This window comes from Phalacrocorax carbo, chromosome Z (genome assembly GCF_963921805.1).
Source record: "Phalacrocorax carbo chromosome Z, bPhaCar2.1, whole genome shotgun sequence".
Classification (NCBI taxonomy): Eukaryota; Metazoa; Chordata; class Aves; order Suliformes; family Phalacrocoracidae; genus Phalacrocorax; species Phalacrocorax carbo.
In genome coordinates, this window is record NC_087548.1 from 21,872,120 (window position 1) to 21,896,630 (window position 24,511).

General features: G+C 40.3%; 1 protein-coding gene across 7 annotated transcripts in view; it reads left to right on the plus strand.

Moving 5' to 3' along the window:
* GPBP1 (GC-rich promoter binding protein 1) overlaps positions 1-17,720 on the plus strand; it is a 35,323-nt gene extending 17,603 nt beyond the window's left edge. For 6 of the 7 annotated variants that reach the window (XM_064437792.1, XM_064437788.1, XM_064437790.1 and 3 more), the window contains 10 exons: positions 4,359-4,482; positions 4,983-5,194; positions 5,629-5,685; positions 5,848-5,914; positions 8,278-8,462; positions 9,255-9,395; positions 9,868-10,032; positions 11,563-11,747; positions 16,044-16,146; positions 17,241-17,720. In XM_064437792.1, the coding sequence (XP_064293862.1) occupies positions 4,359-4,482; positions 4,983-5,194; positions 5,629-5,685; positions 5,848-5,914; positions 8,278-8,462; positions 9,255-9,395; positions 9,868-10,032; positions 11,563-11,747; positions 16,044-16,146; positions 17,241-17,399 (1,398 nt within the window). In that variant the 3' untranslated portion in view covers positions 17,400-17,720. The remainder of the gene's footprint in view (positions 1-4,358; positions 4,483-4,982; positions 5,195-5,628; positions 5,686-5,847; positions 5,915-8,277; positions 8,463-9,254; positions 9,396-9,867; positions 10,033-11,562; positions 11,748-16,043; positions 16,147-17,240) is intronic. The other variant, XM_064437794.1, reaches the window with a different exon arrangement.
* Positions 17,721-24,511: the final 6,791 nt, after the last annotated feature.

Here is a 24,511-nt window from a genome sequence, read left to right on the forward strand (position 1 = left end):
TGTTTTGTGCTAGAAGTACCAAGACAGAGGCATGTGCTTGATGTTCTTGCTTCTGATTTTGCTCTGTCCTGTAACTTTTACAGGATTGCTATTCTATCATCCGAGTGATTGAAAAAAAAAAAAAAGTTTGAAATAGACCTTCTGAAATGACTCTACAGTTGCTATTGTGATGCTTGTTATTACTGGTGGAGTGTGGTTCTTTCAAATAGTTACGCACCTTCACTTGGGTTGTTTCATCTAGAGTACTGTTACTCACTTTATACAATGGGACAGTTAGCTTGGAAACAGAAAATAGCAATCTCCGAATCGTTGGAATTTATAAATATTCTGGGAAGTCTTGAGTATGTCTTTCTCATAAATGCTTCTTTTTTTTTTTTTTTTCTGGCCTCTTCTTCTCATTCTTAATTTGTGCAAATGCAGAAGCAGAGGCAGCACTAGATATTGAAAGTCCTGTCATCTATTTCCCTATTTGTAGACCCATATTCTTCATTACAGTCTCTTGAATACAATGCCTATGTCTGCAGCTGTGAGTGGCATTGCCTTACTTTAATGTATTTATGTAAGTTTCTTGCTGTTTCATGTCCATGGAAAATGTTTAGCCTTTATAAACTTAATGGAAATAGGCTTGTGCTATTGTTAAATGCACAGTTAGCTGTCAGTTGTGTTCCCATTGCTTTGCTTATATAAGTCTACGCATCCAGGCATGCTTTTTTTTTCGTCAGGTTGTTGAATGTCCGTATTTGTATTGCTCTGTGTATCTTTCTTCTACACTGACCTAGCTAGCTTCTTTTAGTGTAGTCCATCAACAGCTTCCAGTTGCTGTTCTGGGAACATCAGGCCTATCTGTTCCAGGATGGTTCCTGCCATCTGTTTAGTTTCATTCTACTTGACTTCAGTATAGTAAACTCTTTTGATCTGCTTTTTCCAATTTAATATATTTTCAGTTGGAAAAGTAATCAGAGCTTAGTTTAATATGGTGTCACAATTATGAAACAATCTTAACCACGTATTTCAAGAATCTGCTGAAACAGCTTTACCTGCATGCTTAAAGTGTACAATAAAGCAGAAGAGAAGTAAATTCCAGAACTATACCAGTACCGCTTGAATATATCTGAGGTATGGGTTGTATTTGTCACTTTGTGTATTGTGGGAAATTTCATTGCAAGCGTATGCTGTGGATCCTGTTCTCTTCCATGATGCTTTGCCTCAGGGACTTTAGATAGACTTTCTTTCATCCATTCCAAAAACTCTATAGCTGTATTCCTTCTCTGTTATAGTCTTTGTGCTTTGTTGTTTGAAATGAGCTTAATTCCTTGTGTTACTTCCTCCCTCAATAATCAGCATTCTGTGATATACAGCACATCTGGGTTTTAAATGCTTGTGAAGTATTTTTGGTCCTACCTGATGTGTAGTAATTTTTGGCTTACAGAATAAGCCTTGTCCTGTCCTCTACAAGACAGGTCTCAGTGTTGTGGCCCCTGTCATCTCCACATCCTAGAACAGATTTTTATTTCTGCTTCCCATATATCAACAAAGCAGCTAAAGAGAAGAGCAGAAAGAGGGATGGAGATGAAGAGGAAGGCAAGGCGCCTCATGCTTCATGCAGAATGGAGCTGAGGTGAGGCTATGGTATCAACAACATTTGGACTTGAGGAGAAACTGAACTTTGCCTGGTCAGTTTTTATTTTCTGGAAGAGGCACTTTCAGGAATTGTATCTTTAGGAGGTTGGTTTCCCCCCTCAGTTGTAGGTAGCCTAGTCGTTTCCCGACATAGGTAAAGGCTAGCATTAGAAAAACCTGGTGCCAGGAAGCTGGGATTGTGAATGAGCTTTCTCAGTGTGACTGATACAGATTACAGCTTGACTGAAATCCATCTCACCTATTGCTGATGATTTTGTCTTAGGGATAAGCTTTTATATGATCTCCCTATGACTTTTATAGCAAAGTCTACCTAATAGTTGGGTGTCCATTGCTCAGTAACTTTTGTTCAGAACTACTGTATTTGTGTCAGTGCAGTATTGCAGTTGGGCAGATGGAAATGGGAAGCAGTTGTGAATAGTGAAGCCATCTTGGGATATGGACAAAACTTTTCAGAAAGGATTACTGTAAAACATGCATGGGAAGATTGCCGACAACTAGTAAACTCAGTTTTTGCAAGCTTCCTTTTACTTCGTGTTAAGCAGTAAGACTTCTTATACTTAAAATCTGTGTTGCTTTCTTTCTTGGCTGGTTGAACCCAGTCAGATAATTTCTCAACTTCCAGAAATTGCCAATGGATTTCCTGTTGATTACTAAATTTACTGTATCTCTGCCACAGGAGGCTTGATACGCTGTTATCGCCATCTTGTGGAGAAAATGTAAACTGCATGATCTTTGTATGCAATTCAGAGACTTTAGGTTCAGTCATGTACAACTGAAACACTATATATAAAATGCTGTCAGTTACACTTTGTGAAAATGATTGTTCTTCAAAGTTCATTTAAAAAAAAGTTAAGCTCCAAAAGCAATATTAGAAGGTTGTTGTATGTAAATGAACATGTGAAGCTATCTTCTAAAATTTCATCTATAATCAACAGATCTAGAACTTTCTGAAATTTTTGGCAGTTTATTAAAAATTAATTTGTAGGGATTTACTTTTTACATAAATATTGAGATTCATTATGATATTTTTTGAACTACTTAAATCTTTTGAATGTCTCATGTGGTTTTCTGTTTTTTTTCTGTCTTTCCAGGTTTGTCAGGGAAGTGATTCACTTCCCAGATCTCAAATTGAGAGGGCAATCCCTTTTCATTTGACTTCTGTACAATTTGGAAATACATGCCATGTATTTTAAACATCTATTGCTTACTTGAGCTTGAATTTTAAGCAGTGAATTTTGAACAGTACCTTGAGCTCTGCTGGGGCATTGTCAGTAGAACTTGGGTTTCATTTTTTTGTGTGATTGTCTCTTGCAGGGGAGGTAAGAAGAAGGAAATAGTTTCCTTCAGTATGTTTTCCAAAGTAGTTAATCCTATTACTGTGACTTCTTTTTTTATTTTTTCCTACTCACTTTGATCAGTGGAGTACTTTAAATATTAATACAGCTTGATTAGATGTTAGTGGGTAGTAACTGTCGAAAAACTCGGGGCTTTCATTTTCAGACATACGCCATTACTGCTGTACTTTTTTTTTTTTTTTCCTAAAAGCTACTCAGTGTGGAGAGGGAATGAGCTTCAGACGGCAAAGTTAATGCTTTGGGTGCAGTAAAACTGATACTGCCTGGAATCATTAAGCTTAGTTTGCTGACACAGTACATTTCCACACAGCTGTGCTTTCATGCATTTGTAGCTCTGTGGCCCTGGGATGTGTTGGGTCTCTTGTACGTGTGCGGTACAACAGACATGTATGTGCACATAAGTCTGCTGGGAGGGAAGGAGGCTTTGCTTCATCTGCATCGAAGGCTGGCTGTGAGGCAGAGAGGTAGTGGGTAACACAGCCCTCTGCTGTCGCTCACTGGGAGATGTGTGGCACGAACAACATCAAGGCTAAGCAGTACTGTTGTAGAACAAAAACTTATTGAATTTTTAAGATACAGCAGTGAAAGAAATATTACAGTGTTAGAATAGTAAAGCTAGATAGAAGCAATAGGGAAGAGAGCTGCTGTAAGGCATGACCTTTTCTGGTCTAATTCCCTTAGTTCTAGTTGGGATGTATTTTGGTTTCTGTATTTCCGTTCTCAGTATAAGGGTTTAGTTTATAAGGTACTTCCTGCTGATATAGTAAAGGTTTATTCCTCTAAAATTTCTGCATTGTGTACTTATAAGCTGGTAATTTGAAGTATGTTTGTATCTTTTAACTAGTTGCATTTGCCTTACTAAGTTATAATGACAAGACTAATAAATTGGGCCTTTTTTAGGTACAGTTGCCTCTGGTGGAAGCAACTCCTTGCTTTCTATGGGATGCACACATGTGTAGTCTCTGACCACCCATATTAAGATCCAGACTTCTTTTCTGCCTTCCAAACTGTGATCTCCTGCCCTGTCTTACTTTTTTTATTTTTCCTCTGCTGCAACACATGTCACTTGTGCTCTGTTCTGCTGCCAAAACAAAATAGACACTTGTACCTTGTGTCACAGATGCGGTCCTCAGTGCTGTGTCAGTGTCCTGGAGCAGAAGACACAGCTTCCACTTTGCTAGCATGGGAGATGGTGACATAGCTCTGAACATATGTATACTTGGACTGCTGCATTCTCTGTTATTCAAAGTTCTTTTAACAATTATTTATATATACCATGAGTAATATGCATGTTACAGTTCTGATAATTCAGTTTTGATGTTAATCAGATATCTCAGGTCTACCACTTGTGCTCCTTTACAGTCATCACTGAACTTACAGAAACATGCTGAAAACCTTTCATGGACAGAGAATCATTATGAAGTAAATCGCAGAAGACACAACTCTTCAGATGGATTTGTTCCTAACATTGGACGGCCTAATGGAGGTATAATTTAGCTTTCATGGAGCATTTTGAATATGTTTACATCCTTGTAGCACTCCAGCTAGAAAATGCTAGATGTCTGATGATAATAGCTCTCCAATACTAAATTCTTGCTCTGTAGTAAAATGGAGGTAATGGAAACACAAATCTTCTGGGAGAGGATGTGATGACTGATTAAGGGTTGGCTAAAGTAGTGTGATTGCAGGTCTATTTCTCTTTTAAGAAGAATGAGGTGTTGAGTTAATATTCTAGCCAACCACATACAAATGAGCAGCCAGAAAAGGAGGTTGACTTGTCTTAATGTTGGACGACAATTCTCTTTCTTTGGCACTGTTTTGTAAGATTGTTCCATGCTGCTTATGTGAATGAAAACTTAAGTTCACTATGCTACCACATCCTAGAGTATAGTGCTGCTGACCTAACTTCTCTTACAATTTTGCAAAAGTAGAATATTCTTTTAAAATTGTTTGTAATTACATTCCTTTAAAATTTAAAAATCTAAGGGCATTTTGGGAGAAAAGAGAAGAATGGTTGGCGTTCACAAGGCAGAAATGGTGCAGAAAATATAAGCCATCATGGTGGGTACCATGGCAGAGGTCCCCGTGCTCGTACCAGTACTTTCTACTGTGGAAAAGGCCAAGGACTGCATGAAGACAATGAAACTGGGAAAAAGGAAGACAAAGAAGGGCCGAAACAGTTTGAGGCTGAGGATTTTGTAAGTTAATCGTAATTATAATAAACTAGGTTTCATTGTTTCTCTAAGTGCCATTTTGTCCATTACAAGCGATTTCATGGTATTTCACCAGTTTCAGATCAGCATATAAGGGATCACCCTCCCTTTAGGTAAGAGGCTGTTAGTCATTTGTCCACTAACTTGTTTATCTTTTTATATCCAGTTTTTGTTGTTACATGTTTATTATTGTCACTTAAGTGTTTAAGTGAAACTACAGTTGGGTTGCAGTTCACTGTGGTATGTGTATGTATTAAATTCTACACAGTTACCTTATTGGAAATTGGAAGTATAACAAAGTGATCTTTCTGCCAATGGCCTTTTAAGATCCCATGCTTCAACCTAGAATTGTAGGATGTAAGAGGAAAAGTGAGCTTCCTCTCTGAAGAACAATATATCACTGTTCTTTGCTTTCTCAGGACAGTTCATGTAATGGTCATCACTGCCTGAGTTGTTTTGTTGGAGAAGAGAAACAAGTGAGCATTGACTTATTTGGCTCACGGGGGGAAGAGTCTAGTCTGTCCGTTTAAAAATCTTTGACAGCAGAGATCATACTGCTGATGTTATTGCAATTCTTTATTTCATTGGTCCCAGAATTCAAGGCTTATGTTTTTAAAAATTATAAAACTTACTTTCAGCCGTCTTTGAACCCAGAATATGAGAGGGAATCAAACCAGAATAAATCTCTAACTGCAAGTGTGTGGGGTGAGTATTTTTTGTGTTTTTAAATGTAAAAATGTAGTGGAGATCTGAAGTTATTTTGTTTGAAACAAAAGATTTTTTTTTTTAAATTATAAAGGTGTAGATTGAAATTGAGGAAACTTCAATATTATTACAATGTAATTATCTTTTTGAGGTAACACTTTCATTTGAATATCAATCTGTTGGTCTGTAGATGCAGCCACAACTAGCCAGAACAAATACCCTTTTTTTTTTTTTTTTTTTACTATGTCAAGAATTTATCTTCACCTTTATTTTCAAGAGGAAATGCAATGAAGGTGGGTCACTTAAACTAGTGATGTGATTGCTAGCTGAAGACTTAATAAAAGAATGCTTCTGACTGATAAGAGCTGTTGGAAGAGTTTGGAGGGAAACCTAGGAGGGCTGAGAAGAGAGGGTTAGCTTGCAGAAGTTTAAGGTCTTTCCTGGAAGCAAATGTCTTAAGCTGTTGGTTGTGTTTATAAATTACTTGCAACAAATCCAATCCTGAGAGTGGGCCTTGAACTGGAGTGTGGGCTGGGATTGTTTTCTCACGTCAACCTGACTAAATTTGGCTACTGCTTTACAATTCTGCGGGCTTTATGTAGTCAGTTGTTCACACTTAATAAGGCAGCAGCTTTACACTGCACAGGTTTTAAAGTAATAAACGTACTCAATATAAGAACCTTTCTCTTTATGAAGAAATAACTTTAATTAGACATAAAAGCTACTACTTAAACTGTTGCTAATGCTGAGATCTGAAACTTGTTGCTCATTTTAAATGGTACTTTAATTTGCTGATTCTTTTTCTCATACTCCCCCAGTATGTTTTGCACTCTTAGGTAACACTAGAGGTAGGCCAGCCCCTCGATATAAACATCTAATTGCTAAGAATTTTTGCAGGATCCTAAGCAGTTGGACTGATTTTTGGTTTTGTGTCTTTAGCAGCTTTCATGCAAAAGTCATGAAATGCAGTTATCTTTCAATAAAAGAGCAACAATAGCTAAATTCTATCCTAACCAAGCTGGAAAAAATTGCATAACAATTTGAGCGTGTTACAACTTTTCATCACTCTGGCTGTGGCTGCTGCATGATGTGGCTCATTTTGAACTGAAGGAGGGCAGGCTTTCCAGGCTTTTTGGGTATCACCCTTTCCAAGCAAAGGAAGGAACTGTTCTGTTAAATACAAAAAATCAGAATGGTTTGGTTTGGAAGGGACCTTTGAAGATCATCTAGTCTAACCTATAAGCTGCAGTGCAGTGTAGTGTTACAACTTACAGCTTGGTATCTTACTTTATTACAGCTCTGCTATTGCAAACCTTGTTTTGTAATGGAAAAAATAAAATAAAGGCTGTTATTACTTCCTTTTAAAGGAAACAATATTCAGGACAGGAGGGATGTTGCCTTCCCCTTCTAATGCCTGTTAAAAATGCATGCTTCTGTTAGATTCCAGTTTAGCTTGTGTATATATGATCAGAGTATTATGAAAAGTGTACAGTTATGGATGTTTTGTAACATCTACCTGCTAAACAAAGCTAAAGTCACTTCTGCTTTTAAGATAAGTTTTGGTTTTTTTTAAAAAAATGTAGGATATGGTGACTCTGTACATGAAGTAGAATTGCATGCAGGGAGAGGGGATAATCTTGGAAAAGACTGTTAATGCAGCATTGGAATACATGTGCAAACAAAGTATTTTTCCACTTTTTGAAAATTTAAAACTATTTACTAGGTGTACTTTAAAACTGCTAATTGTCAGTTATTTATTATGACAGCTGACTGTATATCTGTTAGTGCTCTCTTGAATACGAAAATGTTGGGCATAACAGAACATCTGAAGCTTACGTTGAGGTGTGAAGATAAAGAAAATGTTCATTGCTGTGGTCTAGAGTAGTGCACATCTCTTGACTCATGTTTATAGAGCCTCAGTGTGGAACATTTGGCTCTAAACTGCCCTGTTAATCAAAATATAAGTAATTATTCTTTTAGTAACCTTAAAGGGAAATAAGGAAACCATAAACCCTTTGACCATTAGGTAATTATCAACAATTAATGGTATTTGGATTTTAGATTTGCAAGCAAGAATTGTGTACCTGGCTGCTTTGAAGAATATCTTTGCTTTCTGAAAGTAAAATTCCTGCATTTCCAAGGGAAATATTTTACAAATGGTCGTTGTAGAAAATGGAACAGAACCTGTGTGTATTCATGTGTGTACAGTGTGCTATTTGTGGAACTAATACTGGACTAAGTTCCTGATTTATGCCTGTTTGCTCTGGACCATATCGCTATCAAGTATTTTATGAACTAGAAAGATTGTATGCATGTGCACACAAATATTTATATATATACGCATTTCTTTTTTTTTTTTCCAGAGTATCCTTTGAATCCCAAATTTAGATCTCAGAGAATGCTGGTCATTAAAAAGGGCAGCACAAAAGAACTGCAGATATCTGGATTCCCAGTAGTAGGAAGTCATCGTTCACAGCCAGTAAGGAATGGAACTGGCACAAGTGTTTATAAAGCATTATTCCCTAAACCTGTGACTCCACCCGCAAAGGTGAGTCTTGGATACTGGTGGCATGAGCAACATGCTGGAAAAAATGTGCTGTAATTCTGAATGTGCTTGTTTCACCCCTGAGAGTACAGTTCCTACAGTGTTATGCTTCCAAATCTTAAGTACAGCACACCTCAAAAGTGAATGGAAACAACTTTTTCTTATTTTTATTTTTAAACTCTCCTGCAGTTGGATCTCTCTTTGTTTCTCACTTACTACTTTTGAGCAGTGCAAGAGCTGTCCAAATGAGAGCAAAAAGGATGTTTTTAACTTATACAAAGGGCATTGCTATTCCTATATGATTTTAACAGAAAAACAGACACCTAGTGGAGAGAGATAGTGTAAAAATACCGTCAGAATTTACGCAATTATTGATAGAGATGATGTTGCAACCTATTAATGTTATTCTGGTCTCTTTCCAAATGCAACTTTCCAGATTCATCTCTTGATTTTTTGCTTCAGGATTATTTTCTCTGCTCCTGAGAGCATATGGTGGAGTTAGTTCTTTACTCTCTAACGTTCTACATTAAAACCAATACTTCAGCTGTTGAAGACTAATATTTTGATTCTTAATACCTCAAATATGAGGAACTTAATTGTTTTGAAACTTTAGTCTTTATTTAAAAAGTGTAAATGGTATTTGTGAGTAGATGAATTGCTCATAAACAGTTTATTTTCCACAATAAAACAGGTGTTCGCACTAGGTGATGGTTGTAGTTGTGATTTGCTTTTGCTTAATCATTTTCTGAGTCGTAGTTAATGGCTCCTTAAATTTCTGTTTAAATTTTTGTTTAGCCTACACAGTGGAAAAGCAAAGCAAAAGAAAACAAATTTGGGAATCCATTTCCTCATGACTCTGCATATGGTGTTAGCAATTTCAGTCCTTTCAAATCAACTGCCAAGGCGTTTACTGTATCACAATATTCAGTGAAAGAGGTAAAGCAATGTCTGTAGTTTTTGTCAAATCTATAAAATGTTTAATGTGGTTAGATAAGGGGATCAGTAAGTTTTATGCAGAACTGTATTAAATAAGTTTGGGTTTTTTTTTTGGAAGTTACTGTGTGATAAATATGGAAGGTACATCACTGACCTTTAAGTACTATATGTTTGGTTTGGAGTAAAAATGGTGCATTATTAAGTATAGCCTGATAGATTTAAACTTCAAAGCTGGTAATGGTATTGTATACTTCAGAAGGTCTACTGTTTGTTAGCAGTGCTCCATAACCCTGCATCTCTGGGCTTATATATAAGAGCTATATATACTGAAATACAAATACCTTTGCTCTGCTTTCAACGGCTGAATATATGTGAAACCTGAAACTACAGGTGCCAGGGAATCTGTCTTTCATTCTAAATTTTCTAAATGACTAAATGTCTAATATTCTTTATCTTTCTGACTCTACCTCAGTGTAATCGGTCAAATTCTTCATCCCCTGTTGACAAAGTTGGTCAGCCTCGTTTAACAAAATTGACAAGAATGCGGACTGATAAGAAGAGTGAATTTTTGAAAGCATTGAAACGAGATAGAGCGCCAGAAGAACATGAAGACAAGAATCATACTGGGCAAGAGAAGGTAGTTTTATTCATACCTATTGTAGACCCGTCAGCAGTAGTTTTCAGATGGACCATAAACCAGATCTTATTTTGCTGTAAGCGGCTGCTAAGTCATGGTCTTGGCTCTCTAAATGAAGGAAAAGAATTAGATTTTGATGAATTTAGAAGTCCAAGTACTACTCTTCTTCCAGTGCTTCTTAATAGTTTCTCTTTCTGCCATATCTGCTCATACATGTTAATAACTGAGGTATATCTGTGTCTTTCGCAACAATAAAAAGGACAAATTAAGCTTAGCACTAACCTAATAATAGAATCATTAAGGCTGCAAAAGACCAAGTCCAACTGTCAACCCAACACCACCATGTCCTGAAGTGCCATGTCCATGATTCAGATGTCACCTGAAATAACAAGGCAAATCATAATCAGCGGCTGAATTGTGCTTGGAAGAAGCTATCTTGCCCTGTAGCTATTAAAATTGTTTGTTTTATGAAATATTTTTAACAATCTGAGATGCATACTTCAGGTATATGATTTAACAGCTGAATGTAAGTTTACAGGGGTACTTGTTACAAAATTCTTGCTGAGCATTCTAAAATTTCTGGAAGCAAACAACACTGAGTGGAAGGGAAATGATGATGATTGTGTTGATCCTGGGCTGTGAAGTATGGTTTCTTACAAGTGCAGTATTGGCTGAGTGATTGCCTCCTGCTATGGATAATGCTCTTAAATGTTCAGGTTGTGGATTTTGTTGTCAAAATTAGATAATGATCGTACTCTCCTCTTTGTTTTTACAGTTGGTAAGACTTCTGAGGCTATTTGGTTCACACTAAATAAGAACTACAGGTTGCTGAATGAGTAGAATAAAAAGAAACATCTCTGGTTTATAGGTTTAAAGAGCTTTTAATATTTGAGTGAACCTGAACTGTCTGCTTTCTAAATGAACTTTCTTCCGAGTTCTATTTCATGGCTAGTAAATTACAGTTGCTGTTAACAACAGCTTGAGAAGCTGTGGTGAGTGCATGTGTGCAGGGGAAGATGTTCTCTGAATTTCGAGACCAGTATCCAGTCTTTCTGAGCTTGTAGCAGACAGATTTGCTGGTTGAGGTATGGTGGCTGTGACCTGCCCCTTACACTAAGTCAACTTGAGAACTCTTACACTTTAAAACTTCTCTTGACATATATGGCTGTGATACTTAATTGGGAGCCTTGTTTGTAAGTTCAACAGATAATGTTATTTTTGTAAGTATGAAAGACAGCTTAAGTAAGATCGAGTTTTCAGATATGTTTGAAACTTTGTAGAAAAACGTTTGAGGCAGAGCATGGGAGTTGCTTTCTACATTACTTGATCAGTGGCATAACTTATGATTTCTGTAGTATCTAGGTATTGCAAACACTGAAAGTGTGAACAAAATTACCCCCGAAGTAGTATAGAGTGTCTCTATTTAAACTTTAATTTAAATTGAACAGAATAACTCAATCGTAGTTCTTGCAGACATTTACGAATGAATGAAACTTACTTTTAAACTTTGTAAATGTATAATTTTAACAGGATGATGACTCCTTTAACCTGCATAACAAAAAAAGTCCTCATCATGAGAGAGAGATAAATCGAAACTTTGAAAATGAAATTCCACAGGAGAATGGCAATGCTTCAGTTACATCTCAACCGATCATTCAATCTTCAGCTTTCCCTCAGGCAGATGCTCTTTCAATCTCACTCGAGGCAGAGCATAGGTATGTACTTTACATAATAATATGAAGTGTTCCTTCATAGTGAGTGAACATGTCATAAATTCTTACTAGATCAGAAGTCAGAATCTGAAAACTTGAACACATAAAATGTTCAGTAAGTATTGTCAAGTTTAACATTTAGACATGTACTGATTTAACATGGAATGTACTTTATTTCTACTGGACTTGTGTACTGACTTGACCTTTTTAGCAGAGCAAGTTCATAGGTTTCCTTTTAAAGAAATAAAGCAAACTGCATAGTGACTTCATCCCTCTGATTTTCATCTGCATGCCTAAGAGGAACAAAGCATATAATTGCTATTTGTTTTAATACTTTAAATGCTGCCTCTTATGTAAAACTTTTATTTTTCCTCATTATTAAAGTAATTATTTCTGTAGCTGACTTGTTGGTGCTGTCAGTGATATCACAAGACAGTGCACTGGAAAGGGAGGCAGTAACTTTAAAAGGTTTGAAACAATTATAGTATCTCATAAAAGTAACTGCAGTAGCAACTGGTAGAGATGAGGATGATGCTGCTGGGAAATCACAGCTCAGTCTGGAGATCAGATTGTCATGAGCTCTGTCAAGTTCTTAATGTTTTTGGCAACTACAAAATTGCAGTGATGATTGTTGGGTGGGGTTTGGTTTTGTTATGGGTTTGGGGTTTTTTGTTTTATTTTTAATGATAAATTATGTTGCAAACTCTACAAGTGTGCAGTTGGACTAGAGAACTTTTCCTTTTGCAGTACCCGAAGAGGAAAGTCACATAACCTCTTACCCCTCATGAGTATGAAAAGTGAAATGCACCCTGCTCTATTGCCTTCCCCCCCCTGCCCCCCCCCCCCCCCCCCCATTGGCTATGGAGGCAGAATTCTTTGGCCATGAGAGGCTGCTGCTGATTATTTTTTTGACTAGAAGATAGGATTCAAATCTAACTCTCTTTTTTTCAATTTGGATTATTTTGAATGGCCTTCATAGGGTTTCTGGGCAAGTGTCTTTCCTTTATGGTATCTCAGAGAGGCTGTGTCTCCATTTTGTCGCAGCCCTTTGTCTGTGACCTCTGCATACATGTGGACAGATATTATGGTAAGCCTTTTTGTGGTGAATTGGACTTGAAGTGACCAGCTTAACTCACAGGATACTTGTGCTTACCTAGTAACAGTATTGGCACATCTAGTACAAAATATATCATGAGCTTCCCTTCTGTTGGGGAAGTTTCCAATATGCAGGCACCTTGTTGGTGTCAAGTTGGCAAATCTGAAGTTTAATTTTTTTTACATAGTTCACACTTCTAAGCATTCTAGAAGTCTAATGTCACTTCAAAGGGACAGGGGTCCTGCAAACTTTAGATGATAAGCCATTGCCTGATATCTTATTTACATTAACAGGATCTCTATAACTATTCATAGAATCATAGTATCACTAAGGTTGGAAAAAACCCTCTAAGATCATCAAGTCCAACCATCAACTGAATACCACCATGCCTCCTAAACCATGTCCTGAAGTGCCACGTCTCCAAGTGTTTTGAACACCTGCAGGGATGGCAACTCCACCTCTCTGGGCAGCCTGTTCCAATGCCTGACCAGTCTTTCAGTAAAGAAATTTTTCCTAATATCCAATCTAAACCTCCTCTGACACAACTTGAGACCATTTGCTCTTTTCCTACAACTTGGGTTAACTTGCGAGAAGATATCAACACCCACCTCGCTACAAGCCCCTTTCAGGTAGTTGTAGAGAGCGATAAGGTCTCCCCTCAGCCTCCTCTTCTCCAGACTAAACAACCCCAGTTCCCTCAGCCACTCCTTATAAGACTTGCCCTCCAGACCCTTCACCAGCTTTGTTGCCCTTCTCTGGACACACTCCAGCACCTCAATGTCCTTCTTGTAGTGAAGGGCCCAAAACTGAACACAGTATTTGAGGTGCAACCTCACCAGTGCCAAGTACAGGGGCACGATCACTTCCCTACTCCTGCTGATAGAAGCCAGGGTGCTGTTGGCCTTCTTGGCCACCTGGGCACCCTGCTGGCTCATGTTCAGCCGGCTGTCAACCAACATCCCCAGGTCCTTTTCTTTTCCAGCCACTCTTCCCCAAGCCTGTAGTGTTGCATGGGGTTTTTGTGACCGAAGTGCAGGACCTGGTACTTGGCCTCATTAAACATCATACAATTGACCTCGGCTCATTCATCCAGCCTGTCCAGGTCCCTCTGCAGAGCCTTCCTACTCTCGAGCAGATCAACACTCCTGCCCAATTTGGTGTCATCTGCAAATGTACTGAGGGTGCACTCGATCCCCTCATCCAGATCATTGATAAAGATATTAAACAAGACTGGCTCCAACACTGAGCCCTGGGGAACCCCACTTGTGCCCGGCTGCCAACTGGATTGAGCTCCATTCACCGCAACACTCTGGGCTTGGCCATTCAGCCAGTTTTTATACCCAATGAAGAGTACACCTGTCTAAGCCATGAGCCACCAGCTTCTCTAGGAGGATGCTGTGGGAGACAGTGTCAAAGGCTTTCCTAAAGCTTAGGCAGGCAGCATCCACAGCCTTTCCCTCATCCACTAGGCAAGTTACCTGGTCATAGAAGGAGATCAGGTTGGTCAGGCAGGACCTGCCTTTCATGAACCCATGCTGACTGGGCCTGATCCACTGGTTGTCCTGCTCATGCCTGTTAAGATCCCTCAAGATGAACCGCTCCATTATCTTCCCCACTACTGAGGTCAGGCTGACTGGCCTGTAGTTCCCTGGATCCTTCCTCCAGCCCTTCTTGTAGATGGGTGTCACATCAGCAAGCCTCCAGTCATCTGGGACCTCCCTGTTTAGCCAGGACTGCTGATAAATGATGGAGAGTGGCTTGGCAGGCTCCTCCACCAGCTCCCTCAGTACTCTCAGGTGGATCACATCTGGGAGCATAGACTTGTGAGTGTCCAGGGGTGCAGCAGGTCATAAAATGCTTTCTCCTGGATTATGGGTGGTTTATCCTGCTCTCCGTCCCTGCCTTCCAGCTCAGAGGGCTGAATGTCCTGGGGATAACTCGTTTGACTATTAAAGACTGAGGCAAAGAAGGACGTGCCATATTTGCCACTGCATCCAGTAGAGAATGGAGATTCTCCTTGGCTCTCTTCTTGTTCTTGATATATTTGTAAACATGTTTTTGTTACCTCTTACAGCAGTGGCCAGATTGAGTTCTAGCTGAGCCTTTGTCTTTCTAATTTTTTCTCTGCATGACCTAAAGAGATCCCTGTACTCTCCTTGAGTTGCCTGTCCCTTCTTCCAAAAGTGGTAAACTCTTCTTTTTTCCTGAGTCCCAGCAAAAGCTCCCTGTTCAGCCAGGACATTCACGTTCGCAGCTCCCCTGGTTCATCTTATGGTACATGGGGACAGCCTGCTCCTGTGCCTTTAAGACTTCCTTCTTGAAGAATGCCCAGCCTTCCTAGACCCCCTTACCCTTCAGGCTGCTTCCTATAGGACTCTCTCAACCTCCTTTAACATTTAAGGTTAACAAGTGCATGGTTTGCCTGAAGGAGGTGCTAATCCTTTTGGCAAAAACTTTGCAGCAGGTGAACTTACTGTCTTCGTTGTTAAATGTTATGGTGTTTTCACCCTCAGAGAACCTGCTTTCACAGCATCTTCACATACAAAACCATTTTCTTCCTGCTCAGATACTGCCATCCCACTTCTGGCACTAGCTAAAACACACCGATTTATTGCATCTTTGGATATCTCAAGCTTAGTCATGAGAGGAATCTGCCTCTTTTTTCTTCCCCCCATCCCAGAATGCCCTACTAGTTGTAGTCTGTGCTGAAATATCAGCATCTGCTGATATTGTGTAAGATTCACTTGCAAAGAAGCCTGTCCTGGCTCCAACATAAACATGTGCTACAAAAAAGAAACCATATAAGGCCATTGCATCTTGAATTGGTTCCCGTGGAGGGAACCACCAGTATTCCTCATGGCTGCTGTGTTTTCCAGGAGAACTTGCAGATTCCTTCAGTGAGAGACTTTGGCTTTTTGTATGATTTTCAAGGGGTACACTGCTGCTTCGCCAGAGCAGTTATGCAAAGGAAATACATTCTTTCTTTAAAAAGAAGGTACAGTTTTTACCACATGTAGCAGTAAGGACCTGAGAACGTCTCAACTTCGATGCTTTGCTTATCTTTTGTAAGGCTTTTAACCTACTTTTGTGGTAGAGTTTTTTAAAAAAAAGACTGATTAATCCATTTACACATATGTAAACAGAGCTTGAAATGTCTGCATGTGTGTAGCAAATTCCTTCATGTTCTCCTTTTTAATTTAAAGGTTATTAAAGGAGATGGGCTGGCAGGAAGACAATGAAAATGATGAAACATGTGCTCCACTAACAGAGGATGAGATGAGGGAGTTCCGAGTCATTAGTGAACAGGTAACACTAAGTTAATGTTCCATTATGAACTTGTAGTTGGCTACCCTAAATGCCTACCTTTGAGGAGAATCTGCAGTAATATTGATGGTTAGGGGTGCTGCTGTTTCAGTACCATTTCAGTATTGTGCTTTTGGAAGAATATTTGCTGTAAAAGGCTAGGGGACCAGTGCTTATTGTAGGTAAGGCCTATTCTCAAAATATCATGGCAAGTGTAAGGGAGTTCTTCTGTGTAGTTTCAGCATTGCTGATAGAACTGCACAGGCTTTCCAGTTCCTCAACTTAGCCTGAGGAAAGGTAACTTCCTTTCAAGGTTTTTATGCAGTTTCCTTGGTTCTCTGGAATGTGAATTTTCTCTGTTGGAAATTGAGAGACAGTTAACTTACTAGTAACAAAGTCTGAAAAGGCAATCTAGAATTTTTTTACTTGTTTAAGATTAGGAGTGTTGTGTATACCTGACAGAGTCTGCAGGGGAGAATCTTGTGCAATATTAAATCTGAACATGTGATATTTCCATAAGTCTAGGAACATGTGTTAAATTAGAATATTTGGAATATTAAACTCTTAAATGCTTGGCTTATTGACCAGCTTCTGCACTATGTGTGGAAATGCAGTAATTCCTTTCTTGTTCTAGAATCAGTTGTTTCCTTTCCCTCCAGTGTCTTTGACTTTCTGACTGTGTCAGGTAGACAGATTGGGATACCCATTCCTCCCTCCTGCTTCTCCTCTGGGCCCCTTCCTTATTACAGACCTTGCAGTTGTTAGCACAGATGTTTGCAGCACTGTGGAAAAGGGGACTGCATTGCAGGAGAGACAGTGTGGGAGAGGGATCACTAAGGCAAGGCTTCTGAGGAAGTGGGTGAGAAGAGGGTAAGGCCTCATTGACTGTAGGGGCTTAGCACAATTGGAGGCACTTGGATACAGGTGGCTTGCCCGGAAGTGAAGGCTCTCAAGAGAGTTTTCCTTTTGTGTATGTATTAAAAGGTAGTGCTGAGGATCTAATGTAGCCCAGAGGTGAAGATGCAGAGAAAGTTGAAATACAACAGATTGAGTTTAGCTTTTTCTTTCTCTAAATACATCTTGTTTTCTCATTTCAGTTACAAAAAAATGGCCTTCGGAAAAACAACATTTTGAAAAATGGCTTTTTCTGTGACTTCAAATTTGGGCCCTGGAAAAACAGCACTTTCAAACCAGCTCTGGAGAATGAGGATTCTGAGACGACCAGCAGTGATACATCAGATGATGATGATGTGTGAAGACTCCTGTAACATTTGTAGAAGCCTCTTTTGATCTCATTAAAATATGGGGATGTGTTGTCCTAAAAAAATTTCTAATTTATATAGTAACATAAATACTAGAGGAAGGATGATGGGTATTTTCACTGAAGAAAGCAAGGGATGTTGTGCTGGGTTTGTTGAATATTACTATAACTTCTTTGTAAATGAATGTTCTAGAATGAGGGCTTGGGTTGACCCAGTATCAACTTCTTCATCACTGAAGCATTTCTGACTAGCAATGTGACAATGTAACAAACCACACTTTGTCATTTAATAATAAAAACAAAAAATTGCGCAATGTGTTGCAAAGCTTCTGTCTTAGTGTTCAAGTCTATAAGGAAAAAAAGGGCAGCTTGACAGTGTTTTGCTTGCCAAGTCATTTCTTTCTTACAATGGAAATCCTCGAGTCCACCTTGTACACAAAAAGGGCAATGTAGCATGTTGGCAACAATGAGCAAAGTGCACTAAAACTCTTTTCCTAAATTGAGCTGTTGTACTGTTCTACTTCGACACATCATTGTTCTTCAGCCATTTGTAGCGTAGCTGTTCCTAACAGCAAAGAGCCTCAAGCAAAAGGCTCGAGGGAGGATCCGGGTAACTATAGGCCCATCAGCCTTACTTCAATCCCTGGGAAAATTATGGAACGAATCCTCCTGAGGGCCATCACAAGTCAAATGAAGCACGTGATTGGGAAAAGCCAACATGGCTTCACTAAAGGCAGATCGTGCGTGACAAACCTCGTGGCCTTCTATGACAAAGTGACTTGCCTAGTTGACATGGGGCGGGTGGTGGACATTGTCTACCTGGACTTCTCCAAGGCCTTTGATACAGTCCCCCACAGCCGCCTCCTGGAGAAATTAATGCGTTATGGCCTAGACAAGTGGTCTGAGCAGTGGGTGGGGAACTGGCTGACAGGCTGCACCCAAAGGGTGGTGGTAAAGCTCCTTTTCCAAGTAGCAACCTGTCACAAGTGGAGTCCCCCAGGGATCGGTATTGGGCCCAGTGTTATTCAACATCTTCATAAGTGGTCTCGATACTGGCATCAAGTGTAGCCTGATGAAGTTTGCAGATGACACCAAGTTGAGTGGGGAAGTAGACACTCCAGAAGGGAGAGCTGCTCTGCAGGGAGATCTGGATAGGCTGGAAGAGTGGGCCAGCAAGAACCTTATGAAGTTCAGCAAGGACAAGTGTAAGGTCATGCACCTGGGAAAACATAATCCGGGAGTGCAGCACAGACTGGGATCCACCTGGCTGGAGAGCAGCTCTGAGGAAAGGGACCTGGGGTCCTGGTGGACACGAAGCTCAACATGAGCAGCCAGTGTGCTGCTGTGGTCCAGAAGGCCAGAAGCCAGAGGATGCTGGGCTGCATCAAAAAGGGCATCACCAGCAGAGAGAAAGAAGTCATTATCTCGCTCTGCTCAGCCCTTGTCAGGCCACACCTGGAGTACTGTGTGCAGTTCTGGTCCCCTCTACAAAAAAAGACGTGGCCAGGCTGGAAGGGGTCCAGAGAAGGGCCACCAGGATGATCAAAGGACTGGAAAGCTGCCATACGAGGATAGTTTGGGAGAAAAGGAGGCTCAGAGGGGATCTCATCCCCATGTACCAGTACTTAAGGGGTAGCTACAAAGAAGATAGAGGCTCCCTTTTTACACGGAGTCCCATGCAGAGGACAAGGGGGAATGGACACAAGTTGCTCCTGGGGAGATTCCGATTGGACATGAGAGGGAAATTTTTCACAGTGAGGACAGTCACCATTGGAATAATCTTCCCAGGGAAGTGGTTGACTCGGCCACGTTAAACACCTTCAAGAGTCATCTGGACAGGGTGCTGGGCCATCTTGTCTAGGCTGTGCTCTTCCTAGAAAGGTTGAACTAGATGATCCCTGAGGTCCCTTCCAATCTGTGATTCTGTGATTCTGTGTTACAGTTCCAAATTTCTAGAACTAAGCTATTGAAATCTAATTGAAAGATCTATTGGGTGTTGCAAGACCCAGTATTGTCACAGTGAAGACCTTTCTTGTGGGAAAATAACCAGTTTGAGTTTACTACTCACATGCAGAAAAATAATTACACTGACTGGATTTGTCCACTACATGGGAAATAAACTGATTTACAGGGTGCTGTCTCAGTGCATAGCATCAAGGGTATTGTTTTTAAATCTAGGAAGTTTTGTTTGCATTTATATTAAACGTACTCTGGCAGCAGTGACTGCATTTCAAAATGATGTGAAAATAGTTTCATCACCAGATCTTGCTTTTACAGTAGCAGAAGTGTATCTATCCAGTAAGCACCTGTTTTGCTTACTTTGTGACAGACTTTTTCTTTATGATCACACATTTGAAAAATAATATGGTATTATTTATAGTTTTATTTAGTTTGTTTTAGTTCTTTAAATATTTTCCACAGGGTTGTACAAACTGTGTAGCATTAATTCATAAGCACAGCTGCTCTTGGAGGACACATGCCTTTGTAACATAGCTTATATATATTATATATAGACAGACATTCCCCCTTCAAGATATTTTTGAATTGTACTGTTTCATATACTAAATACTTTGCAACTTAGGACTCTCAAGCAAAAATAATTATAAAGCTGAGATCTTGTTCATATTTAACTCCTTTAGGAAAATACATTTTTATAAGGTAGATTCTATCAGTTTTGGGCTGAAGGTGGTTTGTGGGGTGTTTTTAATCAGTTTAAATAGATATTTCTGTTTAAGAGGTCAGTTTTTGTCTTGAGACAGGCATGCAAATGAAGGATAAAAATTTTTTTTTTAAAAGAGAGACCTGCCATATCAGTGAAGTCTTTCCTACCTGTATGCCTTACATACCTTTCTCCTTCCCTCTCCTGAAGTTTTTTTAGTAACTTTGACACCTTGGTGTAGTCCGTTCCCTTTTTGGTTTTCACATCCTAGCAACAGGATCTTCTGCCTATCCTAATCACTTAGTGGTATGTGAATACATTATTTTTATTACTAAGTGAAAACTTTTTTGCCTTGGTATTTCTCAAAGTGGGATGCAGATTTTTTTCCCCTCTTTTTTCAGTTTAGTAAAAAGTGTCACCTCTGTAATTAACCCCTTGAAGATACTACAAGTGTAGAATTGTGTTATAGTAAGGGTACTGACTTGGGAAATTTACACGTTGTAGTTGAGAAAATTCTCTTTAGAGAAACCAGAAATAATAGTTATACTTGGTACTTCTGTTTGGCTAGTTTATGTCTTGAAACTGGTAGCTGAAGTACAGGTTATAAAGAGCTGTGAGCAGAGGAGGTAACAGGAATTGAGCAGTGATTTTGCTTTGTAAAATGAAACACTTCTACAGGCTTTGTAACTTCTTTGCTATAAGCATGTGGCTGCTTCTTTTGTATCTGCTGTGTTGCCCATCCTGGCTCTATAGACACAACATAATTAACAGGTACTCCTACTACACTGTGTTTGCATTTCTGAAGTATGGCATGTTTGGTACTGTGATTTGATGTGCAGATGCATAGCCTTAACCAACTAATACTTGTGGCTTCAATTCTAGTCCTATGCATTTGTCTGCTCTGCTAGTTCAGGGGCATGTCAGGTCTGCATAGCCCCTGTCTTAAATGCTTATCTGCCTGCTCTGTTACTTCAGTCTGCCCTTCACTGCAGTATGGAAGTGGGGAAGCCTCGGTGTTTCCACTGAGGAACTGGATTGCTTTATATTATATTTATTTATGACAAAGCTGAGTAGTGTGTTAGTCCTCTTTTTTTGCTGCTTTCTTTAGTCACTCACCTAGGAAGTCTTGTTTTCAGTTGAGTTTTTTTGTTTTCCTGGGAAATGTCACTTGCAACAAAGTTTCTGGGTTTCATATCTTACTTCTGTAAAATGTATGAAAGCATTGTTTTGTGCTGTTACCCTCCTTTTTTTTACTGCTTGAGGATGTAAAGCAGAATGAAATCTGATTCTTCAGTGCGTAACAATGCAATTTTTTCTATCTTTGACTTTGTTCCTTTCACAGGGCAATTTTTAGTAGTTCACCAGCCTTTCTTTTTTTTGTACGTAAACCACAATCCATTCCCAGGATTGTTTTTCTGCTTGAGCAGATTAAACACCAGCAAGGAAGCCTTCCTTAAAGGCTTAAGAAGTTGGTAGACTAAGCTTTCCCATTTCCATAGTAGGTTCTATCAAGCTGTGGATGTTAAAGAATATCTGTTGGATAGTTTGTCAGTGCTGGGCGGAGGGAGATTGACTTATTTATGATGGGGACCTCAACTTCAATGTTTCTTCTTTAAAGAATGCCTGTTCTTCAGTAAATACATTTAAACTGCTGGCTGCTAGAAACTGGAAGGAGAGTTTAGTCAAGGATGTCTTTGTTTTTCCTTTTTTTTCTGTTTGCTGCTAGGCAGTGGCTGAGGTAGTTTACTCAGCTTCAGGGAACTTTTGGTCTGATTAAGGATTATTGCAGTTGTGCATCAAAACTTATTGGCTCATTAGGATGATAAATGTGCTGACTAGCTGGTCAGCTTTCCTTGTGCTGTTATTCATAGTAATCAGTGAGGTTTATTGCAAACTGAATGAGATGTTTTTCATTCCCTGGATCTCTCTTCAACCTTCCTGGAGGTAGCTGGCAATGCGTTTGCTAAACCAGCACTGGCAGTGATGTTTGAGGCATAGGTGTGTATCAAAAACTTCCTTCTGTCTGTGGAGGTTTATGCTTCCTCAGATATTTGTAAGCAACTTCTGGGGCCTACCTCTTAGTGTGTTGCCATCTAAGAAAGACTTTCAGACAGACTAAAGAAAGTCATACCTTCAACCAGTTGGTCAGTAGAGTGTACTGCTCTGTTATTGAATTCACTACCTACAAAAACCTGTTCCCATTAGTTTCTTGTGCAGATCTGATCATCTGATGGAGATGCGAGGTCTTACAGAGCCTGTAGATGCATGCATTTCTTAAGTCTTTATAAAGATACCTGAGAGTATGCTTCCTATTTAGGCTTCTTTCTCTATATCTTCCTTGGACATCTTCTTAGCATGCATATCAGCATTCTTATTCCCCTGGAAATAGCATGATTGTTACAGAGAAATGACATTTCATACTTCAGGGCAAATGCTTGTTTACTGGTATGATTGCTGATGTCCAGAGAAGTAATGCATGTCAGGCTAATGGACCTTGGGTTAATGCAAGAGAACTAGAGTTCCATTAGGAGGTAGGGGGAGATAGCTGGTTCTGGTGGTACTAAGCAAGGCACTACAGAGTTTCAGCTTGGGAAGCAAAGGAAAGCAAACGCCTCCAACTGCCAGGAAGCAGACTTGAGAACTGATGCAAGAAGTCCCTGGAAAGGTGATGGAGCAGTTCATCCTAGGGAGGTCATCTCCAGGCACGTAGAGGACAAGAAGGTTATCAGAAATAGTCAGCATGGATTCAACAAGGGAAGATTGTGCTTGACCAACCTGATAGCCTTCTGTGATGGCGTGACTGGCTGGGTCGATGAACGGAGAGCAGTGGATGTTGTCTATCTTGACTTCAGTAAGGCATTCGACACTGTCTCCCATAACACCCTCACAGGCAAGCTAAGGAAGTGTGGGTTGGATGAGTGGACAGTGAGGTGGACAGAGAACTGGCTCAACAACAGAACTCAGAGGGTCTTGCTCAACAGAGCAGAATCTGGATGGAGGCCTGTCACTAGTGTTGTTCCCCAGGGGTCTGTGCTGGGTCCAGTCCTGTCAACATATTCATCAATGACCTGGACGATAGGATAGAGTGTAACCTCAGCAAGTTCGCTGATGATGCCAAGCTGGGAGCAGTGGCTGATACACCAGAAGGATGTGCTGCCATCCAGCGAGACCTGGACAGGCTGGAGAGCTGGGCCAAGGGGAACCTCACGAAAGTCAACAAGAGCAAGTGCAAGGTCCTGCACCTGGGGAGGAACAACTCCATGCACCAGTACACGCTGGGGCTGAACTACTGGAAAGCAGCTCTGTTGAGAAGGACCTGTGGGTGCATGTGGACAGCAAGCTGACCATGAGCCAGCACTGTGTCCTTGTGGCCAAGCAGGACAACAGTATCCTGGGCTGCATTAAGAGGAAGGTGGCCAGCAGGTCAAGGGAGGTTATCCTCCCTCTCTGCTCTACCCTAGTGAGACCACATTTGGAGTGCTGTGTCCAGTTTTGAGCTCCCCTGTTTAAGAAGAACAGGGAACTGCTCTAGCAAGTCCAGTGGAGAGCTACAAAGATGATCAAGGGACTGGAGCATCTGCCTTATGAGGAAAGGCAGGGAGACTTGGGTTTGTTCAGCCTGGAGAAGAGAAGACTGAGGCGGGATCTCATCAATACCTATAAATATCTAAAGGGTGGGTGTCAGGATGATGGGCCAGACTCTTTTCAGCAGTGCCCAATGACAGGACAAGGTGCAATGGGCACAAGTTGAAACACAGGGAACTCGACTTAAATATGACAACAAACTTCTTTGCTGTGAGGGTGCCAGAGCAGCGGAACAGGCTGCCCAGGGAGGCTGTGGAGTCTCTTTCCCTGGGGAATTCAAAACCCACCTGGATGTGTTCCTGTGCCCCCTGCTCTGGGTGTCCCTGCTCAATCAGGGGAGTTGGACAAGATCGTCTCCAGAGGTCCCTTCCAACCCCTGCCATTCTGTGATTCTGTGAAATGCTTGAAAGATGAACTTGGAGTAGTCTGGTGGCTTGAGCTATTGCATTTTGCTAGATTACCAGCCTGGCTGTGTTCTGCCCTGTTGTTACCTTCTAAGCCTATAGATTCTGAAACAGGCCTCTGCATCAGGTACCAACAGACAGCTGCTGACCTGCTCTGAAGCCAGATAGCATCCACTGTTGCCTTAGTGTTCTCACAGTTGGGTCAAGGAAGGTGATGTAGCTTTTCCTCCAATCTGTTAGTCTGTTAGCCAATAGCAGGACATGATGTGCAGCTCTGCTCCTGCCTATTGTAGTATGGCAGTTTTGGTACAGTGGCTTCCTCTTGATTCTTATTCCTTCTTCTGTGGGATAGCTTGATGTCTGGGATCTCTATGCTATATTAATCTCTGCATCTTCCACCTCCCATTGCTTCCTGTTGCAAGACTGCTGAAGTGGAACCATCTTTAGCAAGTTCTGGCG